The sequence below is a fragment of the Cryptotermes secundus genome, unplaced genomic scaffold (genome assembly GCF_002891405.2).
Source record: "Cryptotermes secundus unplaced genomic scaffold, Csec_1.0 scaffold168, whole genome shotgun sequence".
In the NCBI taxonomy this organism is placed as follows: Eukaryota; Metazoa; Arthropoda; class Insecta; order Blattodea; family Kalotermitidae; genus Cryptotermes; species Cryptotermes secundus.
In genome coordinates, this window is record NW_019721760.1 from 500,680 (window position 1) to 525,376 (window position 24,697).

At 35.0% G+C, this 24,697-nt stretch overlaps 1 protein-coding gene across 2 annotated transcripts in view; it reads left to right on the top strand.

Moving 5' to 3' along the window:
• The window catches only part of LOC111875626 (voltage-dependent calcium channel type A subunit alpha-1), a 500,175-nt gene that overhangs the window by 444,487 nt on the left and 30,991 nt on the right, over positions 1–24,697 (top strand). For both annotated transcript variants that reach the window (XM_023872012.2, XM_033755887.1), the window contains 7 exons: positions 884–975; positions 6,173–6,323; positions 7,342–7,469; positions 10,283–10,485; positions 11,914–12,018; positions 13,679–13,785; positions 23,255–23,290. In XM_023872012.2, the coding sequence (XP_023727780.1) occupies positions 884–975; positions 6,173–6,323; positions 7,342–7,469; positions 10,283–10,485; positions 11,914–12,018; positions 13,679–13,785; positions 23,255–23,290 (822 nt within the window). The remainder of the gene's footprint in view (positions 1–883; positions 976–6,172; positions 6,324–7,341; positions 7,470–10,282; positions 10,486–11,913; positions 12,019–13,678; positions 13,786–23,254; positions 23,291–24,697) is intronic.

Consider the following 24,697-nt stretch of genomic DNA (forward strand, 5'->3'; position numbering starts at 1 on the left):
TTTCAAAATATAGCCAGTCATTAAGAGATTAATACGCTAATTTGTTAAGACACCTGTAAAATAGAATCTAATTTTAGCAAGGATGGAAAGATCACCCTTCTTTATCCACAAATAAGACTGGGTTCATGTGAGAAATTGTGTGTGAAGCAATGTATCAGAATTGTCATGAACATTAGTAGCCACAGCAGGCCATTGATCTATAAGACATTGTCTTTTATTTTACATTTATTAATGATTATCTTGAAAATCAAGTAACGGTATTTAACGATTGTGCTTTACAATAGTATCTTATATCATCTTGCAAAGGTTGGAATGAAGGTGTTTTCCGCTGAATACATATACTTTTAAAATGGATCATCATGCTATGATATATGGTTGCCTTCTTCTTTTTCTGTAGGTATGAGGTTATGAAGGAATAGTTCTTGTTTAAGAGTTAAATCCTTAAATTCTTTTATTTATTTAATCATTATTGCTTCTCCTCAAGTTGGTGTCATATTGAATAATTTCATTATAACACATGAAATAATAATATTAATTTAGCTAGCGAATAGTTTAATATGAGAATAATTTGAATAGCAGACAACAGTCATACAAAGCAAGTGATCCACTCATTCATTCATTTATTCATTTTCCATAATTCCATACAGAAAACAATTTCATAGGATGAACTTCTCAATACCTAGAAATCCTTATCAGTATCTTTAAACATGACTAGAATTTGAGCACTGTATTATATAGTAATAGTGTACTTAAATGTGTAGTCAAGCGTAACTAGTGCAGTATTGTAGTTTGGTTTGGTTGTGTGGCCACTGTCTATTAACTTAAACTGACAACTCTCTCTCCTTGGCTGGCCTGCCTGGTACCATCATGGCCACATGACTAGGTGTTTGGTAACATTGCGCTGGATCCTGAAAGTGCCATCACACGACATAACAACTTCCGCAGCTTTGTTCAGGGTCTGATGCTGCTCTTCAGGCAAGTGCTAACCACCCTCTTCCAACATCGTCTTAACCTGTGTTGCACTGTGGATAACTTGCCCTCTCCACCAAGTTCCCTCCTTACCTAGTCATGAAGTAATTTCCTTCATTGCCATTTTGGTTACCTTAAAGTATACTTAACTGCATTTTGTTTATTTCAATTCTATTACTGCTTAAAATCATTCTTACGAAGATTTGCATATGTGGTAATAAAATGAATAATGTAGTCATACTTAGTTCTAAAACTTTTAAAATTAATGCTACAGATCACTGCCTTTAAAGTCATATTTGCTATATTACTGAAATTACAATGATTTGAAAGAATACTGAAACAGAATATATAATTTTGTCAGGTATCCCTGTTTGTTAAGAGGTAAACTTTTTTACATTCAGTATAATTTGTCTTAGCAATTTATTTTGTGACACTTTATCTCAGATTATATAGTGTTGAATTGTAGGATGTTTGGTGAAGAATGGGTTGGAAAGGAATTTGAAAGAATTTCTAAGGAGGCAGTCATGGTCTAATCAAGTTGCCATCCCAGCATTTGCATGGAAGGACTGAGGAAAACCATTAAAACCCTCAATCAGGATAGTCAGTGCTCAATATAAAATTTATGGAATTGACCCATATAGTATTCTGCTATGCTTATTGTGGGAGCCAGAATATCTCAGACAGTATAGCAGCAGTCTATGTGCTGGATGGCCTGGGTTTGATTTGTGGCAGGAGTGATAGATTTTTCTCCTCCACAGCATCCAGACCAGCTTCGGGCTCACACACCCTATCTAATGGGTACCATGGTCTCTTTAAGCCCAGGGACAGCTTTACCTTTACCTTGCTTATTATGCTATATTGAGAGAGTTTGACATGTATTACATACTCTGTTAGAGAATTATTTCCAAACCATGTTCACATTCAGTTTGAGGATTAATAAAGTAAATGTCACAGTTACACCACTCCTTTCTCATCTTCACTTTGAGCCCTCTTTTTGTATTATGCACTGAAATAAGATGTTTGAAATACATACATACAGGAATACATACATTTTACAATGAATATTTTGCTAAGGTGGAAATGTGTCATGATAGACATGACAGATGTTAAGGTTTTGTGTCAAAATATGCAAGTGATGATAATGGATCTATTTTTTCTACATATATGACTTGAAGCTTTCATGGTGACTATATGCAATGAAGTCTTCTTAAGTGATCAGTGATGCAAAATTGAAATTAGTATCCAGTGTTTCAGAAAATAACTTTGTCTACATTGTCAGGGATTTACATCGCATCCATAAGTTGTGTCTATACCTACAAAGTATACTCTGGGATAGTCAAGAGCTTGCTGTGTTGAGCATAAATGAAGCTTGTGGTCATTCAGTCACACTGATCCTTGATGATGAACAAAGGCACAGCCTGAGAAATACATACTCACTCCATCCTAACATATCTGATCATATGGGAAGATTTTGTTGCAAATTTATTGCAGTAGAAGTAACACTGGGAACGTACTTAGCTTGCATAACATTTTTCAGTCTTTCAAAATTACCATTTCAAGTGAAATACTCGAAAGTCCCCATTTGTTTGTTTTGTGCTCTGTGACTTTTGAAACTTGTTTAAAATATTGGATTAATGACACATTTTTTGAAGCAGATTACATATTTAAGATGAAGTTCCAAATATTAAGGGACTTGAGGCAGAGAATGTTCTGTACAGATTATTTCCAGATAGTTGTAGGCAGGGCTGTGTTGATCCTCTTTGCCAAATCCAAGTATTTCCTTCCCTGCATCCATAATGTGTTTGAACAACATAGTGTTCTGCTGCTGCTGTTATTCAGGCAAGTTTGATGTTCAGAGAACCACATGGGATCCCAAGAATGTGCAATCAAGTTTATGTCTATAGAACTAATATTACATGAAAACAAGTGAGACCCTTCATGAGCATGTACTTACAAGTGCAGCCAGTTAACGTAAATATATTTCAAATTCATTTCAACATACAGTCAATATCAGATTTACTTGTTATTTATTTTGGTTGAAGTTTAGATTATTAGAATGCATCTGAGATGGGACCAGAATATGGTTTCCTAAATGTCACACTGAATCTAATATGGGATCTGAAAGGGTGAAGTAACCTTACTGACTCCATGGCTGTATGGTTCTATAAGAACTTTGGTCTCCTTTAAGACAAATGTCAGTTCTTCGATTTGCCTAACTCTCTTCATTATTAACTCTCATAAATCAGTCTACACTTTTATTAATGTTCCTCTCTAGAATAAACTTAGCACATTTCTTATAACATTATATAACTCATTGTCCTTAACTATTATTCATCTGACATCCATTGTTAGGTTTCTTAATATATTGTGTTTGGTGACATGAGGGGTTTAGCTGCATGCCAAACTCTAGAGGACCAGGGTCTACCTTTAGTCTGGCTGCTACCCTTCAACCTGTTAAGCATGGGCGACCTTATCAGGAGCTTATGTCCCCACTAGCATAGCTCTCCGGATGATCACGGCACGCAAATATCCCTACCACATTAAGATAGTTGGCCACGAGATGGTGAGGTAATCTGCTTGTGTGATATTATGTAGTAGGTGTAAGGAAAATAGCAGTCAGACTAACGGAGTCAAGGAGTAGGATATATGATGTTTTAGTTGTAGAAATGAACTGTGTGGTGAAGTAAAATTGCACATTCTTGTGGAATCTGGTGATACACTAGGACACAGCACTTTGTATACTTAATTCACAACACAGTGCACAGCTTTGTTGATGACCCAGAGCTGAGGATTTACAGGCAAGTTTGACCACAGCAAAACCTCTTAAAACACGGGGAACAAATAACACAAGAACAAAAAGTCTAGTGGTGTTACACATGCTTTTGTTGTTGTTAAGTGTTGTATTGTTGTATCCATGTTGTCTAGTCATGTTTCTATTAAATTTAACATCAAGCTTTGAATTTTCTATTTTCTGGAATTGAAGGCAATGGTTAAGATTGGTAATAAATATAGATTCACTGCAGTTCAAACTTAACTATCAATGGTAATGAAATTTTATTAAATGATTGAGAGCTCTGTAAACAATGTCACTTTTCAACTAAGACAAATTAATTGTTTTATATTTACCAATTTACACTTATTTATAGGGCTTTATTCAGAAGATCTGCTTTGTTCATTGTCATTAAAACATCGGTTTTCTTTCATGATAAGCTAGAAATTGATGCTTGAATGATAAAGTTCTGTAAAGTAGATAGTCTGGATAATGACCTATTGCCATCTCCGTCTCAGTCAAGAATCTTGGTTAAATAGAAGACAGGTTGTAAACACGACTGCAGTACTATTTTGTGTTGAAGGAATGGTGGGTTCTTTAAGCAACAGATACAAAATATTCATGAAGACTGACAGCTATTCTCAATATAATATACCTGTAAACTCCTTTAGAAAAGGTGCATTAATTTGTTGCAGCTGTTGTGAAGCACAAGGAAGCCAATTGGATTCAGTATTGTTGGAGATTAGTGATATTTTATTATTTGTAAAGCAGAGGTAAGGATGTGGGAATTAAAAAGCTTAAACCTAGTTTTAGATTGGTTCCTGAAAGATAAACAGTTGTCAAAATAACTCTCTAATATTTTCAGAATAGAGAGCAGAAAATCAAACTTTTTAATGAAGTAGCAAATACAGGGTGATTCATATAGAACCGGCCCGACGAAATGAGCTGTAATATAAAATATACCCTACAGATATTAAAGTAATTTACACATATCTTATCTTGGATTGTGTGTCGTGATTAGAGCAGGTGTTGAAAGTGTCCACCATTTTCAAGTAGGCACTAGAAACACTCGCTGTTCAACAGTGAACTCCATGACTGTCGCCTGCGCACTGCAGACACGTTTCAGGATTGTCCTTGACCTTGCAGCATAAGGGCTGCCACTGGCTGGATCATGTGCACACCATTCGACTCAGCAAGGCCCACGGATTATTATGTCGTAATTGTGAGCGGTTATATGCATCACCTGCGGAATTATTAGCAAATTCATTGGGCGGTTCTATATGATTCACCCTGTAGTTTGATATTTGGATAGTTCAGACAGTGACTAGCCTTGAGTTGGAAGAGTGAGGAATTAGTTTTGATTCCCAGTAGGGAAAAGAGAGTTTTCTCTTCTCTGCAGAGTCCAGACCAGCTCTGGGGCCCACCCAGCTTTCTGTGCCATGGGTATGGGGGTAAAGTAGTCAGGGTTTGAACTGACCACTCACCTCTCTATCTAGTACCAACTTTAGAGTATATGGAACTACATCTCCTCCACAGGTTTTCATGGTATGGTGCTAAGTTAACAGGGACAATGTCTATCTTTACCTAATAAGCACCTTATAATAAAGGCTTTCAATGCTGCTAAAACCAAAGCTTGCCATTGGATCTAATCACGAATTAGTATAGAGTCCAAAACCTAGCAACCTAATTTTCTGGGATCCATTTTAATATTTTATTTTCATCTACTTCTGGATTTCCCACAGTACCCCAATGCCAGAATCTTCCCCAACAAAATTCTGTACACAGATCTCATATTCCATATCTAACTTACATATACAGACAATTCAGGTGATTAGATGCTGGCTTCTCACTGTGGTGGCTTCGGTTAATTCTCAGGTTACTGTATAGAAGATTCATGATGAGTGAAGTAGCACTGGAGCAGGCTGTTCTTGAAGTTTCTTTAGCTTTCCCCTCCTAATCATAATTCCACTGTTGCTCTATACTCAGTTATCACCACCCCCCTGTGGTGTGCAGCAACACTGATGAGGCAGTATATGATGTCCTGGTTTTTAAATAAAGTCTTTTATTTTGCTGCCCCAACAATGCAGAACACTGAATGTAAATCAGAAGTGTGCTTATTATTGTGACAACTTAATTCATTTAATTCATTTCTTACTTTGGCACAATATTTTCATATACTTGCAGTTTATGTTTCCTCTTCATGTCAAGAACCATGATTTCCATCTTTCCATTCAACTGTTATCACAAACTCATTCAAATTTAAACAAGTTTATAAATGCTGAAAACTAGGTTTGTAGGCTGGGTTGTCTAAATGAAACCATCTTGCTTGCAAATTAAATTGAAGTGAAAGAGACGACCAGGATTCTTTGCTGAGGTTGGGATGGTAGCTGCTAGGATGAGAGCTAATCCTGTGTTGCTGTTAAAATATTGCAGATGTGCAACAGGAGAGGCCTGGCCATCAATAATGTTATCTTGCATCAAAGGGCGGCCATGTGATCCTCTTGCCAAGAAACCTGAACTTGACTGTGGCTCAAACCTTGCCTATGCTTACTTTGTCTCATTCATATTTTTCTGCTCATTTCTGGTGAGTTTCATAGTAAAGTTCTTGTCACATTTGTAATATGTATATTTATTTATAATAATCACCATCATCATCATATACCACCCTGTTGGTTTGTCAGGAACCAAAGGTATCAATCACAGATTATTTGAAATAAATAGGATCAGTGCTGACCATGGATGAAGGTTTTTATAAAATAAATGAATGTAACATTCAGGTTAGGGAAAGAATGAATATAGGTGGTGGCTATTAAAGCAGGCTGCCTGCTCCCCCACCCTACCTATATTGCACAGCTCCCTCTTGTCAACTGACAGGTGTATCTCATTGCCGTAGGAGAAGGCAACATTTGTTTTATTATTAGTTCTTGTAATCATCATTGTCATTGTTTATAGTAAATATTACAATTAATTAATTCATCAGTAATCTGTCAGATGACAGGTTCACAGTCTCTTCCAAAACAGTTCCTCCACTTAATGCGATCTTCTGTTTCTGGAAAGAGACTATCCAGGAAAAGTGATAATGTGGTAGTTTTTCCATTTGCTTTCCACATTGCAGTACAACAGCCGTTCAAACCACTCTGGTCACGCCTGTTGCTATATGAACTTGAACCATCTCGAGCGTCATTTGCTCTGTGCTTCAAGTCGCTGCTGATGACGCTGCTTCTGTCATCAGTTTTTGGTTTTTGGTGTCTCTCTTCATCTGATGCCTACCCTTTGACCTGTCCAGCAAAGGAGGCCCTGCCAGTAGCTACGCTACCGCTGGTATAGCTCTCAGGGTCCTTGGCATACTCAAACTTGGCATTATTTATTAGTGAAAATCTCTAACAGACCGGGCCAGAATGCAAGTGACCAAAAATTGGCAGGTGGAGGCGAAGGCACACAGAAGGGTGAGGGAAATCTGTGTTCATTCTTGCCTTCACCAGATGTATTCTTTAATGAATATTAAATATTAATGCTAAACAGATGAATATCCATTTTTATTTCTTTCTCCAAATTTTCTGTAAGATGAAGCAAATATTGCAGAATACATTTTGTGTCTGTAGATGTTGAACCTTTTTGTGGCTGTTATTATGGACAACTTTGACTACTTGACAAGAGATTCATCGATATTGGGCGCTCACCACTTGGACGAATTTGTTCGAATATGGGCTGAGTATGACCCAAATGCTACGTGAGTATAAAATGCTTTACTCCATTTATTACATTTTTTTTACATGTTTAAAATGACAGAAACTGCTTTTGACAGTTTTATTGAGTATCTCACCATGTGACATATAGAACCAGCAAATGTACTGCCCATACCAGTAAAAATAATGCTTTTTAATCTTAAATGTTTTGTATGATGCATCACATTATTTACAGAAACGTTTCACAGTCGTACCAAACTTTAAAAAATATGGATATAGACTGTGGCATTGTAATTTGGCCAGAGGGAGAAACACAATAGACTGATCATACTTTTATCAATATAGCTGTGGGGAAGCCAAGATGAAATAATGTTTGTGCCCAATAATCTGTTTCAAGAAGAAATGTACTGAAGCACAGTTGAATATGCAACAAATAGGCCTCTACCATTTTGGACTTATTATGCCAAGGATTCAGCCATAATTTTATTCCTGGGCATGGCTATTTCTAAATACTGATGCTACCTCTTGCATGAACCTTCATGATTATTCAAGAAAAATTTAACACAAAGTTTTGTTTTCATTTTGGCTCACTTGTTTAAACTTCAGAATGTATTCCAATATATCATTTGATAAATTTGTATTTTTCTTTAAAGTGTTTAAAAGTCTCATTTTCTGACTTGAAACCTTTATCCCCTGGGTAATCCATTTAATTTCATTATGGTTTTTCTTATAAACTGTCTTTAAAGGAAAAGACCTTTCAAAATAGTACAAAAATCTGTTCAAAAGATATATTTACTTCATCATATAGAAGAACATCTTCCCAGGATTCCATCTCAAGTAGATGGTTGAATTCTTCTATATTCCAACATGAAAACTGTCTTCTTGTTATTTTTTCCCATCCTGTTTTAGGCTTATTTACCTTTATATGTAGTATCTGTGCAAGATGATCGGAATACCCCAAATCTAACACTTCCGTTAAGTTTCTATAGTATACCTTATCCATTATCATAACATCTATTAATGATACTGAGTTTTTTGTGGCCCTTGTTGGAGATATAACTGTATTTATCAAATTGTACGTTTCTAAAAGATTCAGTAATGCACTAAGTTGTGTACTATCTTGCAAAAAATTTATATTCCAGTTACCGCACAGAATTAATTTCATACCTTTCATTTGCACTTTAAAAATCACTATTTCTAGCTTCTCCAAAAATGTATAAAAGTCACTATGTGGTGATCGATAAATGCAAACTAAAATTAGCTTAAAATCCACTAATTCCACTTCAGACATCTCAAAATCATTTTCACTACCCATGCTTCTTAAATAGCTTACTTCTCTTGCTTGTAAATCCTTACGTACCCATATACATGAACCTCCACCATTTCTACTAACTCTACTAAATTTTTTTATTAATTTATAGCATTCAATATTTAAATGTTCTCATTTGTTCATCATTTAGCCAATGCTCTGAGAAACATAGGATATCTAAGTCTGTCAACTTTGTATCTAATAAAACAATTAACTCCAGTAATTTATTTCTCAGACTCTGAACATTATGGTGTAATATTAATAACTCATTTGATGTTAAAACCTGTCTCTTGCCAACCTCACTAGTCACTATTTTTATTTCTTGTTGGGGGCTACCCNCCACTTAGGTCAATTTGGTCAGTATTTCCTCCATTATCTTCATCAGGCAATTCCAGTTCAGGAGCACTGTGGTCCACCCTGTCGTTTGGTAGGCTTGACTGCTGGTTGCTCGGTTTTCTCAATTTTAAAACTCTAGATTTGACCATTTCATCTTCTTCCAGCAACTCACTTCCCTCCATCATCGAGGTCGTACTCTTTACATCCTCAACAAGACCATGTTCACTCGTTTTCTTCCAAGGAAGGGGAATAACTGACGATAGTTGGTTTCTTGCAAAAATGGTTGAGATATAGGAGGCCCATTTGTTTGTGATCTTGAGTTTACCTTTATGGTTCATGTGAAGACCGTGGGAGGTAAAATTTTCCCTTTTATCACTTACATTGCAGATCTTTACATGTCCGAGAGTTTTCATTTGCTTATGTAACCTTCTATTAAACATTTCTACTTCCTTATTTACACATGAATCTGCTTCAAGGTCAAAGCGATGGGGAACACATGTCAGAATCACATTTGTATTGCTTAGGAATCTAGAGAGCATCAGAATTTTTTTTAAACCTTCCTTGGTTTCATTTTTGGCTACATCCCTAGCACCACCACAGAGAATCACTACATCACTTTTGGATAGTTTTTCTGTTTTTAAGAACTTATAGTCTACAGTACCACTCACTTTCGCGTTGGGTTTTGAAATCCCGGTAACACTGAATTCGTTACCTAGAATGCTTGCCAATTTTACAGAACAGCTTCTCACATGACTGTCACCCAGAATAATAACTCTATGTTTGTTACAATCGTCACCTTTAGACACCAACTGGGGTTTCGTCTTTATTTTTTTATTACCATTTATGCATTGCAGGGCCACGTCTTCGTAGTCACTTATAGGTTGAAATCTATTTTTGCTCAGTGGAATGTGATCCGTAAAATTCTTGATTTTTCTCGAATTCTTCTTGGTTTGGTCAGTTGGGGGTTTCTTATGCTGCACTTCTTTCCATTCGTTGGCTTCACCATTTGAGGTACTCTGCTTTAATTCCGACATATTACTTGAACAGTTGGATCGGTTAACCTCATTCCTAAGATCTCTAGGTTTACTCAGGATTTCGTCTTGCAGTATCCTGACTATTTCCTGTGTAGATTTTAACTCATTTAAAATCACTTTTATATCATCTTTCATTATGAAATGTCATGGAAGTATCCTAATCTTCTTTGTTTCTCAGGGGTAAAATTCACTACTCCGAAATGTACGACATGTTAAAAAATATGGACCCACCTTTGGGGTTTGGTAACAAATGTCCCAATAGGCTGGCATATAAGAAGTTGATCCGCATGAATATGCCAGTTGATGATGATGGAAAAGTCAACTTCACAACAACACTATTTGCACTTATCAGGGAGAACCTAAGCATAAAAGTCAGAAGCGGTAAGTTTATATTCATAACAAAATGTTTAAAAATTTTATTTAATATGATCACCTGTGACAGTACTTTTGGGATGTACATTTTGAACATAATGGAAGGTTTGGAAGGGTGAAGGCACTAATGACATGTTTCTTGAAGTTATATGACAAAACATAACTGATACTGTAGAACTACAGGAACAGATATTTGCCAATTGATGAAAACTCTGTTTTAAACATTGAAGTACATGTTATCCAATATTTAATAAAGAAATTGTATATTATAACACAACAGGATGTATGAAATGAAAATTATCCAATATTATATCTAAATTTCATTTGGTCCCACTAGTCTTGCTATTATTCTAATGTGCTGTCTACCAGAAGTATCATGTAGGATCAGAAGTTCCTATAAAATACACTCTTCTTGGAAATTGTTTTATACAGTCTTTGTGCAACCTGCAAGAAAAGGTCACATGTAGGCTGGTCACATCTGTTCAGCCTTGCACACATTTAAACCTAGGAATCGCTGGACAGATAGTTATACAATTTCTTATTCTTCTTCATCTTCTGCTGTTGCTGCTGCCACCAATTGAGTGATTGAGTCATGACCCACTCTGTGACTAAAGGAATCATTCTCATCAGTCTGATTAATTTCTTATTCTTTTTAATTATAATTAATTATAATTATAATTATAATTAAATTATAATTATAATCAAGGACATTAACCTATAAGATGCTAGTAATATGTTCAGGGGAAGTTACAATAATTATTGTAATTATTGTTACAATAATTATTGTAACTTCCCCTGAACATATTACTAGCATCTTATAGGTTAATGTCCTTGATAGGGCTGCCATCTTCAAGATATATGACCAAACTCATCAGTGTATTATTACCCCACTAAGAGGGTTACCTCTTTCAGTCACTTGTCACCCTTGTGATCAATGAGGACTTATCCCCCTAGATGGGTTGCAGCTGCTCCTAACATGGAGTACTGATGCTGCTGTTTCCTGAACCTTGGGTTGGGGCCCTAACCAGATGCAACCTCCTGCAGCCAGGAGAACCTTGAGGTTGCATGGACAGGGATGCTACCACATGAAGTGTGATTTTATTCATAGAGAACCCATATTGGCTACCCTTATGGTAGTAATGATAGTAATAAATTTTATAATCTATGAAAGGTACATACATTTTAATGTAAACTCAGAAAACCAAGAAACAAAGAACACATGTGGAAAGTATAGATTACATTTTTCAAACCTTGTTTACGTTTGCTGTTGGAATACGGTTATATTGTGCTTTTGCTGTCATTTTTGGCACAGTAGTCTTTATACTCATGGGAACATGAATTGTTTGTATGCCTTTGCTACAGATGTGCCCATATTCTATATTCAATTCATTTGTACCTTGTCAGCCATCTGTAACATGATAACATACCTAATTACAGCCGATGAAATGGACCAAGCAGATGATGAACTCCGGGACACTATAAGAAATATCTGGCCACTGCAAGCAAAGAAGATGTTGGATCTTCTCATACCTAGAAATGAAGGTATCTTAAGAAGTGTGTTTGTACATGTCTATGTGCTTTGTGTTCAGACTAGGTTACTATCTTCTTCACCAGTTATCAACAATGAGAAGTGCAAAAGCATTTAACTTCTTCATCCATACACAGAGTTGTATATGAATATCATGCAGCTGCTAATATGTTGGAACTAGATTGGATTGAATAAAATTTTAAAGTTTGGAATCAGTTAAGATTGGCATTTAGGTCTTCTGGGTTATGATACAGTAAGCATTTGTACTCTGGAGATGAAGGCAGCAGGTTCTTCTTAATTGTTAGCAACCACCCACAAGCCTACATGGTTTCATAACCAAGGAGACGAGAACCTAGGTAAAAAATGATTTGTTAGTGCCAATTTTGAATGAAGTACATTAAAATTGACCTTGTATGATGGTAATATTTACTCTCAAAACTTTCTCCACTCTCACACAATATAAGAATGTGGTGCAACAGCTTTAATTTTTAACATTTTCTTTAATGTTCAAGGAAATTCAAGTCAGAATAGTTTGTTTCAATACAGTGTCATGTCTGTACTGTTTATGAGCTTTGCAATAATACTGTATTTTTATATCTGCAAAAGTAAACATGAAGCCCAATAAGATATATAGAATTCATAGAATTAATTTAAGGAAAATGTGTATTCCATAAATTACACCTTTTCAGTCTTGTTAAGTTATCCTTTAATTCTGTGGTTTAGATTGAAACTGAAACTTGTACGCTTCTCTGAGTGTAATTAGAATGATCATGTGAAGGAGTATGAGATGGGCAGGGCATGTAGAACGAATGGGGGAGAGGAGAAATGTATATAGGATATTGGTGGGAAAGCCGGAACGAAGGAGACCACTGGGAAGACCAAGGCATAGTTGGGTGGACAATATTAAAATGGATCTCAGAGAGATAGGATGGGATGGTATGGATTGGATTGATTTGGCTGAGGATAGGGACTGCTGGAAGACTCTTGTGAACATGGTAATGAACCAACAGGTTCCATAAAATGCTGGGAAGTTCTTGATTAACTGCACAATTGGCAGCTTCTCAAGAAGGGCTCAGCTCCATGAGTGAGTGAGAGATTGAAACTTATGTTTATACATACATTTTTGCTGCGTGTGAATTACAGCATTCTGTATCTGCTTGAAGGATATATGGTGAAGCAATTAACGAAGTCCATAGAATGGAATCCTTCTTGAGATACTAATAATTACTTGTCCAATCAAGAAATTCCTGTTTATGGAACCAAAAAGGTTCACTAGAGCCTGCCACTGGTCACTCTCCTGAGCCAGGCAAATCCAGTCTACATCTTTCTGTGCATGCTTCCATCTGGTCTGTGCAGTGGTCTCTTTCCTTCAGGTTTTCCTACAAAAATTTTGATTAAATTCATCTGCTTTCCTATTCATGCCACATTCCTTTACCATTTCATCTTTCTTGATTCGATTAATCCTAATAATATTTGGTGATTAGTACAAATTGCAAAGCTTATCATTGTGCAGTTTTCTCAAGCCTCCTATTACTTCTTCCTTTTTAGGCCCAAATGTTCTCCCCCAGCACACTGTTCTCAAATATGATCAGTCTGTGTTCTTCCCTTGATGTGAGCTCAAGTTTCACGCAAACAGTCACTCGAAATAAAAACTATTTGCCAATATTGTTACAGAGTTAAGCAAAGGAAAGCTGACAGTTGGTAAGATCTATGCTGCTCTTCTAATATTAGAAAGCTGGAGATCAACAAAATTTGGCCGGATTGAACCTGCAGTCCTTCCGGTAAGTGAACTTCCAAAGCAGACTTCAGATCCTCCTCACATCAATACTAGTGACTCAGTAACTTAATTCTTAAATAAAATTTGTACAGAAATGAATCAAGAGTATGCCCATTATAAACCATATTTTCTGCTGCTATAAATATTTTGATTCAAAATAACTTAAAAGCAATATAAAGATTAGAGCAAAGGTGCAGCATGACTTTCAGGTGTCATGTTGTTTATCAAACTGAATTATTTGTTCAGAATTATGAATTGTAATATACAGAGGAAATATTAAATATGAATTAGGTGATTTGTCCATGGTATATAATTGCTTGGACTGATCTTAAAATACATGTCATAGTACAGTGTATTACATATGAAAAGGACTTAAGTTTGCAGTTTGTGAGGGTAGGTAGTAACCTAAAGATGGTGTCTTTTCACACTCTCATATATGAACAGTATGCACCAAAATATTCAGTACTGAAACTTGCACATCTTGAACACACATGTGCATTTGTCGATGGGGCATAGCTCCAGCTGCACGTGTTCCCAGTCGTGAAAAGAAAGTTGTTTTGTGCAGTTGTTGTTGGAAATGGGTCTCTCGATGGAGGAAGAAGTATTCATATTTGAGTATTATTTCTGCTCATATGGAAGTGGTCACCAGACAACTTGTTTCCTTGGTTTTGAGCAGCCAAATGTTATCATCCAGAAACTGCTACATAGTACACGTGTGATGATAGGGTGTGCTGTCTCAGCACATGGTATATTAGTCCCTTATTTCATTGAGGATGAGGAAGGCAATGCTCTTACCATCACCCAAGAATGCTACAGGGACATGGTGATCAGACAATTTCTTCAGGATTTGAGAAGGTTCTGTCATGCAAGGGGCTTTCACATGAATAGACGGTGGTATCAACAGGACGTCTTTTCATTTCAGTACTGTATATTTATCGCATACTGTAGTATACATAAGAAAGTATTGTGATGGCAGAAAAAATTGCCATTGAGATTTTGATGGGTTTAAAAGTTTTTAGTGCCTGTGAGTATAGAAGCATAGTATGTATAAGAAAATCTTGTGATGCTGAAAAATATTAATCCCATGATTTTGATGGATCTTTGTATTGCCACGCCTCCTGAATACAAAAGAGTTGTTTCTGGAATGCTGTTTGTCTGTATATATGTATGTATGTGCCCCTCACTAGTGCCTGAACAGTTAGGCAGGTTTTATTATTATTCACTAGATTAGGGTTTATTCATCGTTGGTCAGTGCCTGATGAATATGAAAATTCTAACTCCAAAATTAGTCACCCCTTGAGATGGGCTGCTAAGTAAATACAGAGATATTCTTGAAAATTACCAGAACAGTTTTGATAACAATTCAATAAATAATTGAGAACATTTCCAAAAATTAAACTACATGGGTGGTACATTCAGGAAAATACTGATGTGAGCTCTAGGGGCCTGAATGTGTACACAAAACATACATGCCCTAACTTGAATAATCAGCATACAACAGTAGTCTACCAAACAACAGTTTATTTAATTTCCAAGGTAATGTAGTACAGGTTATTTTTATATGAAAAGTATGTGCAATGTCTTTGCACCAATTTTTTCTTAGTAGAATATCGGTATATATAGATTATATAATGTTTAATGGTAGGATGACAAATTATAAATAGGAAAGGATTTGAAAGGCGTGATCTTGAGCTAATTGAGGTATTATCTCAGGGTTGCCTGAAGGGTCTGAGGAAGACCACAAGTAACCTCAGTCAGAATAGATGAATAGACATGATCCTGAGCTAACTGAGGTATTATCACAGGGTTGCCTGAAGGGCCTGAGGAAGACCACAAGAAACCTCAGTCAGAATAGATGGTTTCCCAGCTGAAAGTTGAAGTAAATGTCTTGTGAATAAAAATTTCAAACATTACCACTACAACAACATATGAACAGGATTCATTCATAAAAGCATATAAGAAGTACAGTTAATTACTATAGCTTAGAGAAACTTTAATCTTTTGGCTCTATACCAATAGAAATACTGCATTGATTGTGAACTGTAAACTATGAAAATTTGACCTTTTTACAATTTGCATAGTTTTTAGTTATCGCAAAACCAGTGCCAACTGCTATAAAGCAACAGAATAAGAAAGAATTATGTGTTATTTTGCAAATAGTTGGATATGTGGCCCTTGAGATTTTGACCACATAGTTCAGTGAAAATCCAGTAGATGGAATGCATTGTACCATCATCTTCATGTTGTATAAATGGAAACCGTATGCAGGATATCTCATCATAAGCAAAAACTCAAACCAGAATTGTCCAAAAGATTTTCTTCATTCTTTAAAAATACTCATATATTGTATGCAGTTAATGTACAGAGAAAATATTGAAGCTAATTTGCAGCATATGATACAATATCTTATCATGGACTCTGCACTCAGTTTAAAAAAATAAACACTGTGTTTATAGTTTCAATGATTGAATATATTGTCATTTAAAAATATGGCAGATTAGAATCTTTTGATGCTTTTTTTAATTCGCTTAGTGGAGTGTGGAGTCCAACTGGGTCCACTTGGCACAGCGGCCACTGTTTGGCCTATTGTAGCCTGCCCTGGGTGATTATAATGATGAAGAATAGTTAACTGTCCCCCACTGTAAATTCTCAGAAACATCTTTGAGGGTATGCTATATTTGAGCAGGCAACATTATGGGGAAAAGTCTGCATTTTCAACCAGATCTCTGGCATGGTGATGTTGGTTCCCATTGTTTGCTGAAAATAGAATCTAGTAAATATTTAATGGAGGTTTAATGATCTGAGTCACTATCTGACACACCTACAAAGATGATATGAACTGACAATATGTAGTTTATCTTTCCATGCCTAGCACTTTAAAATATTCGTGTTTTCCTTCTGTCTCCTAGTGACATCTGTTGGAAAGTTATATAATTTGTTGATACTTCTATGCAACAAATATAATAGGAATTTTTCATTTTACATATTAGATTTATTTTTCAAGCTATTTATTTTCAGAGAAGAGAGTGTAAAATTACTTTTTTTTGTGTGTGTGTGTGTGTGTGTGTGAAATAGATAAATAATGGGTTAGGGTATGAATGTGTTTTGAAGGGTTAAAATAATGTAGCCTCCAAGAAATAAATTTCTCTTAGGGTGCAGTTATAAATAAAGTTAGTTTATTTCAGGCCGCGCCATAACTCAAGTGGTTAGTCGCTGGCTTCCCACTGTGGCAGCCCGGGTTCGATCCCAGGTCTGGTCAAGTGGGGTTTGTGGTGGACAAAGTGGTGCTGGGGCAGGTTTTCTCCGAGTACTTCGGTTCCCCTGCCAATCTTCATTCCACCAATTGCTCCACAATCACCCTCACCTATCATCTGGGGCTGGTACAATAGGCCAGAAGTGGCCGCAGTACAAGGGACTTAGTTCCACCCCACTAGCAATAAAAAAAATTAGTTTATTTCACCCAATGAAAGTGTTGTCAGAAACAATAAGGGTTGTAAGTGTCAGTGCAAATGAACTTCATCCAGTTACTAAGGATATGCATAATATAGCAATGAACAGTAACATGTCCTTGGAGTAGCAAGAAAGGATCTTAAAGAATAGCTGGAAACTAAATAATAAGATGTCAGGGTTGTGGAAGGAATCAGTTTTTTGTTATTTTTAGTTACATCCTAGTTATTGGTCAAAGGGACTGAAGAAAACAAATTGAAACATCTTGCATATATTGTAATCTTTTGGTGACTAATTGACTGAACTACTAGTAATAGAATTATAGGCAACAATATTTTTATTTCATTTTGTGATCATACACTAACATTTTGTTTTACTGAAAACGGAATTAGTCATGCTTACCCATCCTGCCGCCCTATCCTTTTCAGATTTTGTTAGCCTTCATGATATCAGATTTATTAGTTAAATCTTTTTGTTTTCACAGAGATGAGTTTGTTTATTTCCATCAATCTGTACATTTTATATTATATTCAGTTGTATACTACTTTTTTATGTATATGATTTATTATATTACTTTAAAAGTATTACCTTTTGTTTCTGTTACTTTTGTTTTTTATTTTATTTCTTTAAATGTGCTGATTTTTGTATCTAATTGTGATATAAAAATTAAATAAAATGAACCATTTAACAAAATAATTATACTCATATTTGCATGTCATTGTTGGTTCCTATATCACAAACTTATGCTTACAAATAAACTAATAGTCTTTATTGAAACACTAGGGCACACACCTAATTGGTACTGATTTACATTTTCTGATTACTATAAACACAAAACAGTACACAAATAAGGACCTTATGTAAATGTGAAATCATTTACCTGCTACAGTGTAAGGTGCAGGTCCAGCTGATGATGTCACAATGATATTGCAGAAAGCCCTCATCATGAAAGTTATCAAGAAAGCAGCTTTAAAATATTTTAGACTTCCTTCCATTTGATCCTGTGATATATGTTTGAAATTTCTGCTTGTTCTGTGCAAGTTGCTAGATGTTAGGTTACTAATGTTAAACTCACAAAGAATCTCTTGTCTCTCTTCTGTTCATCTCAGTAATGAAACTTCATAGAATGCCACATACAATTTAAATTCTAAAAATCTATGAAATACTCTCAGGTATATATAAACTAATGTAATTATAAAATATAAAATATCATGTAAGTCACACTGTGTTCAAAATAAGTGAGAAAGGCATGATCGTTTACCTGCATATAAGCAAAAAATTATTCATGTCAGACTTCTTCATATATAAAAATAGATCTCCATTACTGACCTCTCTCATATTGCAGAATTCTTTGGGCCTTCACAATATTAAAATTCACACACTGTTTTAAGTTATATTAATATCATGACACTGCATTTTATGGGTGAAATTTCATGTTTTATAATTATGCATTCATTCTTTTATTTTATTTAGCATTCATAATTGCTACAACAGTAAAACCTGAACAAGTCACATCATTAAATACATCATTCTTGAAACCCTTTTGCCCAAATGCCTAAAGGATTATAATTTGTCAACAATAAATAATTACCCTTGACATGGTTAAACATACAATTAAAATATAACAAACACTATCAAAACCATATAAATAATCAAATTAGATACAATACATAAATTGAAATGCAAATTGAGTTAAAAAAATGCCTATCATACTAGTTTTGTTAACCTTATGAGTTAATTGAGAGAATTTTACATATTGTGTATCATGAACACATCTGTGAAGTCTGTCTCCATCTCCCCACCCATCTATATGTTCTATATTCAGAGTAGGTGAACCAATCTTAATTATCTCAAAAGATGTAAGACTCAGAGATAGGTTTATGGGGCATGAAATATGTGTTCCACTCTTTCGTTTTTGTTTCAAACAAGTTTCTCTCGGATAGATATTTAGCATGCGACAAGGGGTTAAGAAAAAGATACATGCAGGCACACTTGTAGGTCTTCATGTAAAGTGTCAATTTTGCTGTCTGATAATAACCAAAATTTTATGACAAATTTTAGTTACGCTTGCCGATATCAGATTTTATGAATATCCATTCAGCAGTTCTCAAGTTGTTTTATCCATACAGATTTATGGACAGGGAACACTTTATAGTGTAACAAATACTTAATGATGCAGTCGATGTACCGACAGAGTAAAGAGACAGAATTTCTTAATTTATGCAGTTTTTTGTCTGCTGTGCAATTAGTTTGCACCCGGTGCAATAAATTAATATCAAAGTCAATGAGGTATCAGAAATAGCGAAGACTGCATACATTTGAAAAAATGTACACTTCAGTGGTGGGTACGCATGTGCTTCGTCAGTTTAAACGTTCAACCATCTACATAGAGGCAAATCTTTGACAGCCTCAGAGTCACTGATCTTGTCAAGAAACATTCCACATTTGTAGAGATTGATGCCTTGTTACAGGTTCACAAGAACTTACCAACGGTCCTTATCCTGAGCCAGATATCCTGCTTTTCTAATATTCATTTTAATATTCTCTCCTCTGCATTTTGATCTCACCAAAGTCAAGCATTGCAGAACCATATATCTGCTGAAGTTAGAATGAAGAAATAATCTTCCATCATGCTAAAATTTAAATTCACTTTTAGATTGTTCTTTTATAACCTGGAAAAAAGAAATTATGAACCAGACTCCCATTAGATACAAAACATCTAGCATGGGAAGGAATTTAGTACATTGGTATAACATTGAATCATGAAGCACTGCGTTAATTTTAGGTTTATGTAGTTCATGCTGTTTCATGTCATTCATGTTTACTTCATCAGAATAAAACATTCTTCATATTTCATGATTCTAAAAGATGTAATATTTGTCCAGTTATTTTTATTGCACAGTTTGGTCATAAATAAATTTTCATGTGCTTATTACTAAAAACTGGTGGTCAATATGTGACACTAAAATGTTTGCTAAAGGTAATATTATCGATGCCTTTCTTCAATAGAAGATACTTAATATGTAAGATTTGGACAAATAATGTATCTGTGTTAGTGCCCAGAGGAAACACACTGTTACATAGATAAAATTATTTATTCATTAATTTTTAACATGTGTTGTTTATTAAAATGTGTTTGTAGTTGTCTATATAAATTATAAAATTTGTCTAATTTAAAACATTATTACCAAGCAGGATTTAGTTTGTGCATAAACCTCAAAATTAGATATTATGTCTCATTTTCTCTTTCACTCAAATGAGCTAGCGTTTTGTATTGATATTGCTGTGTGTGAGATTTATTGGATAAGTATGAATCCATTTCCAATGAATAGTGTTCATGTCATATAATTGTTTATATATTGAACTCAGAAACCAAACTTACCAGGTGTGATGTGTCGCTCATTTTATGATGCTGTCAATATCTTAGACTATATAGCATTGAATGGTAGGATGACTGGTGAATAATGAATTGGAGAGAATTTGGAAGGAAGCAGTTATGACCTAATTTAGATACTGTTCTAGCATTTGCCTGGAGGAACTGAGATAAGCCACAATTCCTGTCAGGATAACTGGAGCCCCAGCCAAGATTCAAGACAAGCACCTCCCAATTACAGTTCTAAAGTGTTAGTTACACTAACCTGCTTGGTTACAAAATTTGTGTTGCATTTCTAAAGATTCGTGAAAGTTACATTTCAATCCACACTGCCATCTTGGTCAGTAGAATTGTGAAGAAGGAACATTACTTTCATTAAAGAAATTTATAAAGCTACATACAGTTTGAAGAAAGCAGTCTTCTGGGATTTGGCACCGTGTATATGTGGTGTTAACCGACGTTTCGGAGGAACGTATCGCCTCCATCTTCAGGGTAGAAGAAAAAATATAAGAAATCTGCAAGTGAAGAGACCGTGAGAACCGGTAAAAGCAGACTGTGTCGGTTAACACCACATATACACGGTGCCAAATCCCAGAAGACTGCTTTCTTCATAGTCACTGCCGCAAAAGCCTCAAATCTTACATACAGTTTATTTATAATAGTACAATTTAAAAGATAGCTGTCACGTAGCCAGTGGCACTTAGTTTTCTTTTATATGTCTTGTTATTCTTTGTCTTCTGTTGATATATTCTTTGTTGTGGAAGAAAATCTGTTTCATCAGATTCTGATGTGGGTTCCTCTGGGCTCTTACATGGGTAAGTGATCTGCCTCTTCTCATATTTATTATTATTACCAGGTTTTTACATCAGTTTATCAGTAACAAGATCAGTGCTATTTTGCTTTGTGGTGTTATAATGAAGCTAAACTTAGTTCAGTAAGATTATATGTTGGATATGAGGTTCTCATGGCTCTAGCTATGAAGTTTACAGTCTTCTAGGTAGTAGTACTATGTAGCTGGAGGCAAACTATTCTTCTGAAGTATAGGATTGCCTTCAGACTACACAGTGTTACAACCAGAAGACTCCTCAGATGATTATAAGTTTTTTCACCCCTAGAAGATTACAGCACACATATGCATTCCATCTGTGAGTTTAACATGGCTATGTTAGGAGATATGTGTTACAGATGACTTGAACTCTGTGCTTTTGTGGCATTGTCAGCGTGGGCAGCAGCCAGCCATAGTGTGTGTGGGTGTGTGGTGTGGTGTAGTGTAGAGGTTAGCAGTGACCCTGCTCCATAGTATGGGACTTGCAGGCTTGTGGATTGGACATCATTCCACCTTAGTTAAGGACCTATAAAGTGGTGGTTAATGTGACCAACAGTGCAGTCTCTCTCTCTCTCATATTTTGTTGTATGTTTTCAAAAACTCAGTTTTATGTTGCTCTCAGACAAGACAAATCCATTATAATTTGTAATAATAATACTTACACCCCATGTCACATTTGACAGCTGTGGAACATCTGTTCTGGTAACATTAGTTACTTCACTGGCTGTGAATCGCAATTGGATGCAGGACAGAATATAATATTTCTTGGATCATTGATGTAGGATACAGTTTTTAGAGTTTATTTTTAAATACGAATGGTTTCACATAGGCAGTTTGTGAAGAAAGACTCAGATAATATGTCTTATGAGTTAATAAACAGATGTGTCATGACTTATTATCATACTGAATTGACGAAATAAAACTGATGCATTATATGTAAATTTTGTCATTATTCATGCAAGGGTTCTCTTAGCAATGAAGGCACGAATTAAATCATATTTTTATGAATTCTCCCCTACTTAATAATGAACATATAAGAGCTTTATTAAGCCAGTTGTAATTTAATTAATTTCAGTTTAATTTTAGAATTATAATTCCTGAAGTACAGGATCCAGGATGTTGGTCATCGAAGTCCAGTCTTCAGCCTGCTTGACCCTTAGCTGTTAGCATACCAAGTCCATTCAGTGTTTGTGCAGTGGGGCACACATAGTAGTGACCAGGTGCACTATGGCTAGAATTGGCATCTTCAAGGTTTCAATAGCTGCTTTATAGTTTACAAAATTTGTTAGCTTGCCTGTATTATTATTACTAGTGTAGATTCTTTACATATCAATAAGAAATTTAAAATGTACTGCAAGTAAAAATACATAAAATCAGGCTTGAATCATGCACTGAATCTTGACTACCTATCTCATCTTTATATAACAGGATGTTATTAATTAACGCTTAAAAAATATAATTATACTGACGTAACAAGATGACATCCCAATTTAAGCGTTTTCAGCATTCAAAAAATTCTACTTTAAATTTGCTTATTTTATATTCCATTCATTTTATTATATAAGAGTTAGTGTTTATTAAAGTAGTAACTAGTACAGATTTGAAACAGATACATTTAATTGTCATTACCAGACACCACATTATACATTTGTATTAAGGTGATACTTACCTCTTCAGTGTTACAGTCAAATTACTGATACGTTTTGTGTATTTCTGCTTCAAGTTCAAGTCTTATATTACCATTGAAGGTGCACAATAACAGAAGCCTTGGTACCACTGGTCACTGAAAGGAGTTAGCAGTCCAATAATGTATGTGTTTGGTTTCAGGACTGTGGTGGTCTTAGTCCCTCCAAAATTGAGGCGGTAGTATTCTTTATATAGAACTTTCATTATTCCAACTTCTGGTAGAGAACACAGTCTTTTATTTATATGTTTCTTATTCTTCATTTTGTATACAGTATTTATTTTAACCAAGATTCATGTACAACTCAGCATTAAGTGACAGTTTGAAGGAAATATTTTAATTTTACCTTCTGTGTGGTTTATTTAATCATTTAAAAATTAAAACTTTCAAGTCTGGAAATGTATTACTTTTCAATTTTTAATATATAAATATGGATTGCATTAAAACAATATACTTACATTTCAATTTAATTAAAAAGAAAATTATTTGAAGCCATTTGCTTTTTTGTTTCGTATGAATCTTGGTGAAAACAAGGCAGCTGCCATCTTCCATATCTTTGCCCATTTTCAGCTTTCTTCATTTATGTTTTATGCTCCCACCTCTCTTTAACTCCATGTAGCAAGAAAGGCAAGCCAATGATTCATATGTCTCATTGGTACCAAATTGATAACTAATAAAATTATGAAATAAAATAGTGTGGGAGGACAGTTTCAATCAGAGGCATGGAAATTTGTAACATTTTACTAATCTATCATTCTCTACAAAATATTCTAATTAAATATATAGTGCATAGGGGGAGCCTTATTGGCACTAATTTTTACTTAGGACTAATGATGGTTTCTTCACATTGTAATCACAAATTTTAAAATCTGGAACAGAAGTAATGACTGTTGGCACAGAGTGGTTTGTTTGCATTCATCCAGGTATACAAAATACATATAGTTCCATATTTGTTGCAGGTTTTTTGGTATGTATACTGCGTAACTATCTTGGTCTGAAGAAGTAAGATGAAAGAAAATCTAAATTCTTTGTGATATTAGACTCTCTTATAATCCTCAACATACTGTCATAATATGAACATTTCTTCACATGTTTGAAAAATTTATATCAAAATCCTTTTGATGGTTGTGAAAATTCTTGAGTCTAAATAAGTTACATATTTGGTACCAGTGCTGGCCCTCACTCACTGCCTCCTCTCTTCCCCTTTAAAATGTATATGTATTTGCAGTATGTGTGCCATGCTCAGCATAAAGTTGCCGTCTACATAGATCTCCCTGTACTGTCATATTCAATAAGTGCTCTATTTCCAAGTTGGTCTGTCAGTTGAACTAAGACATCTTATGATCAAATATTATTATTTTTGTATATGAGAGTTTCTAAGCAGTGGCTCAACACATGAAAACTCTGGTCTTCCACACTGCACCATTTGTAAGTTGTAAATCAGATCAGTTGCTATTACTGTTTAAAATTGTTTACATCTGTTTTGGACCATGAAGTTTAATGGAAGTAAAGTTGCCCTTTTTATGTAATACTCTTTTGAAATACAGGAACAGTAATTTTAGATAGATACCCTAATTTTATTAATC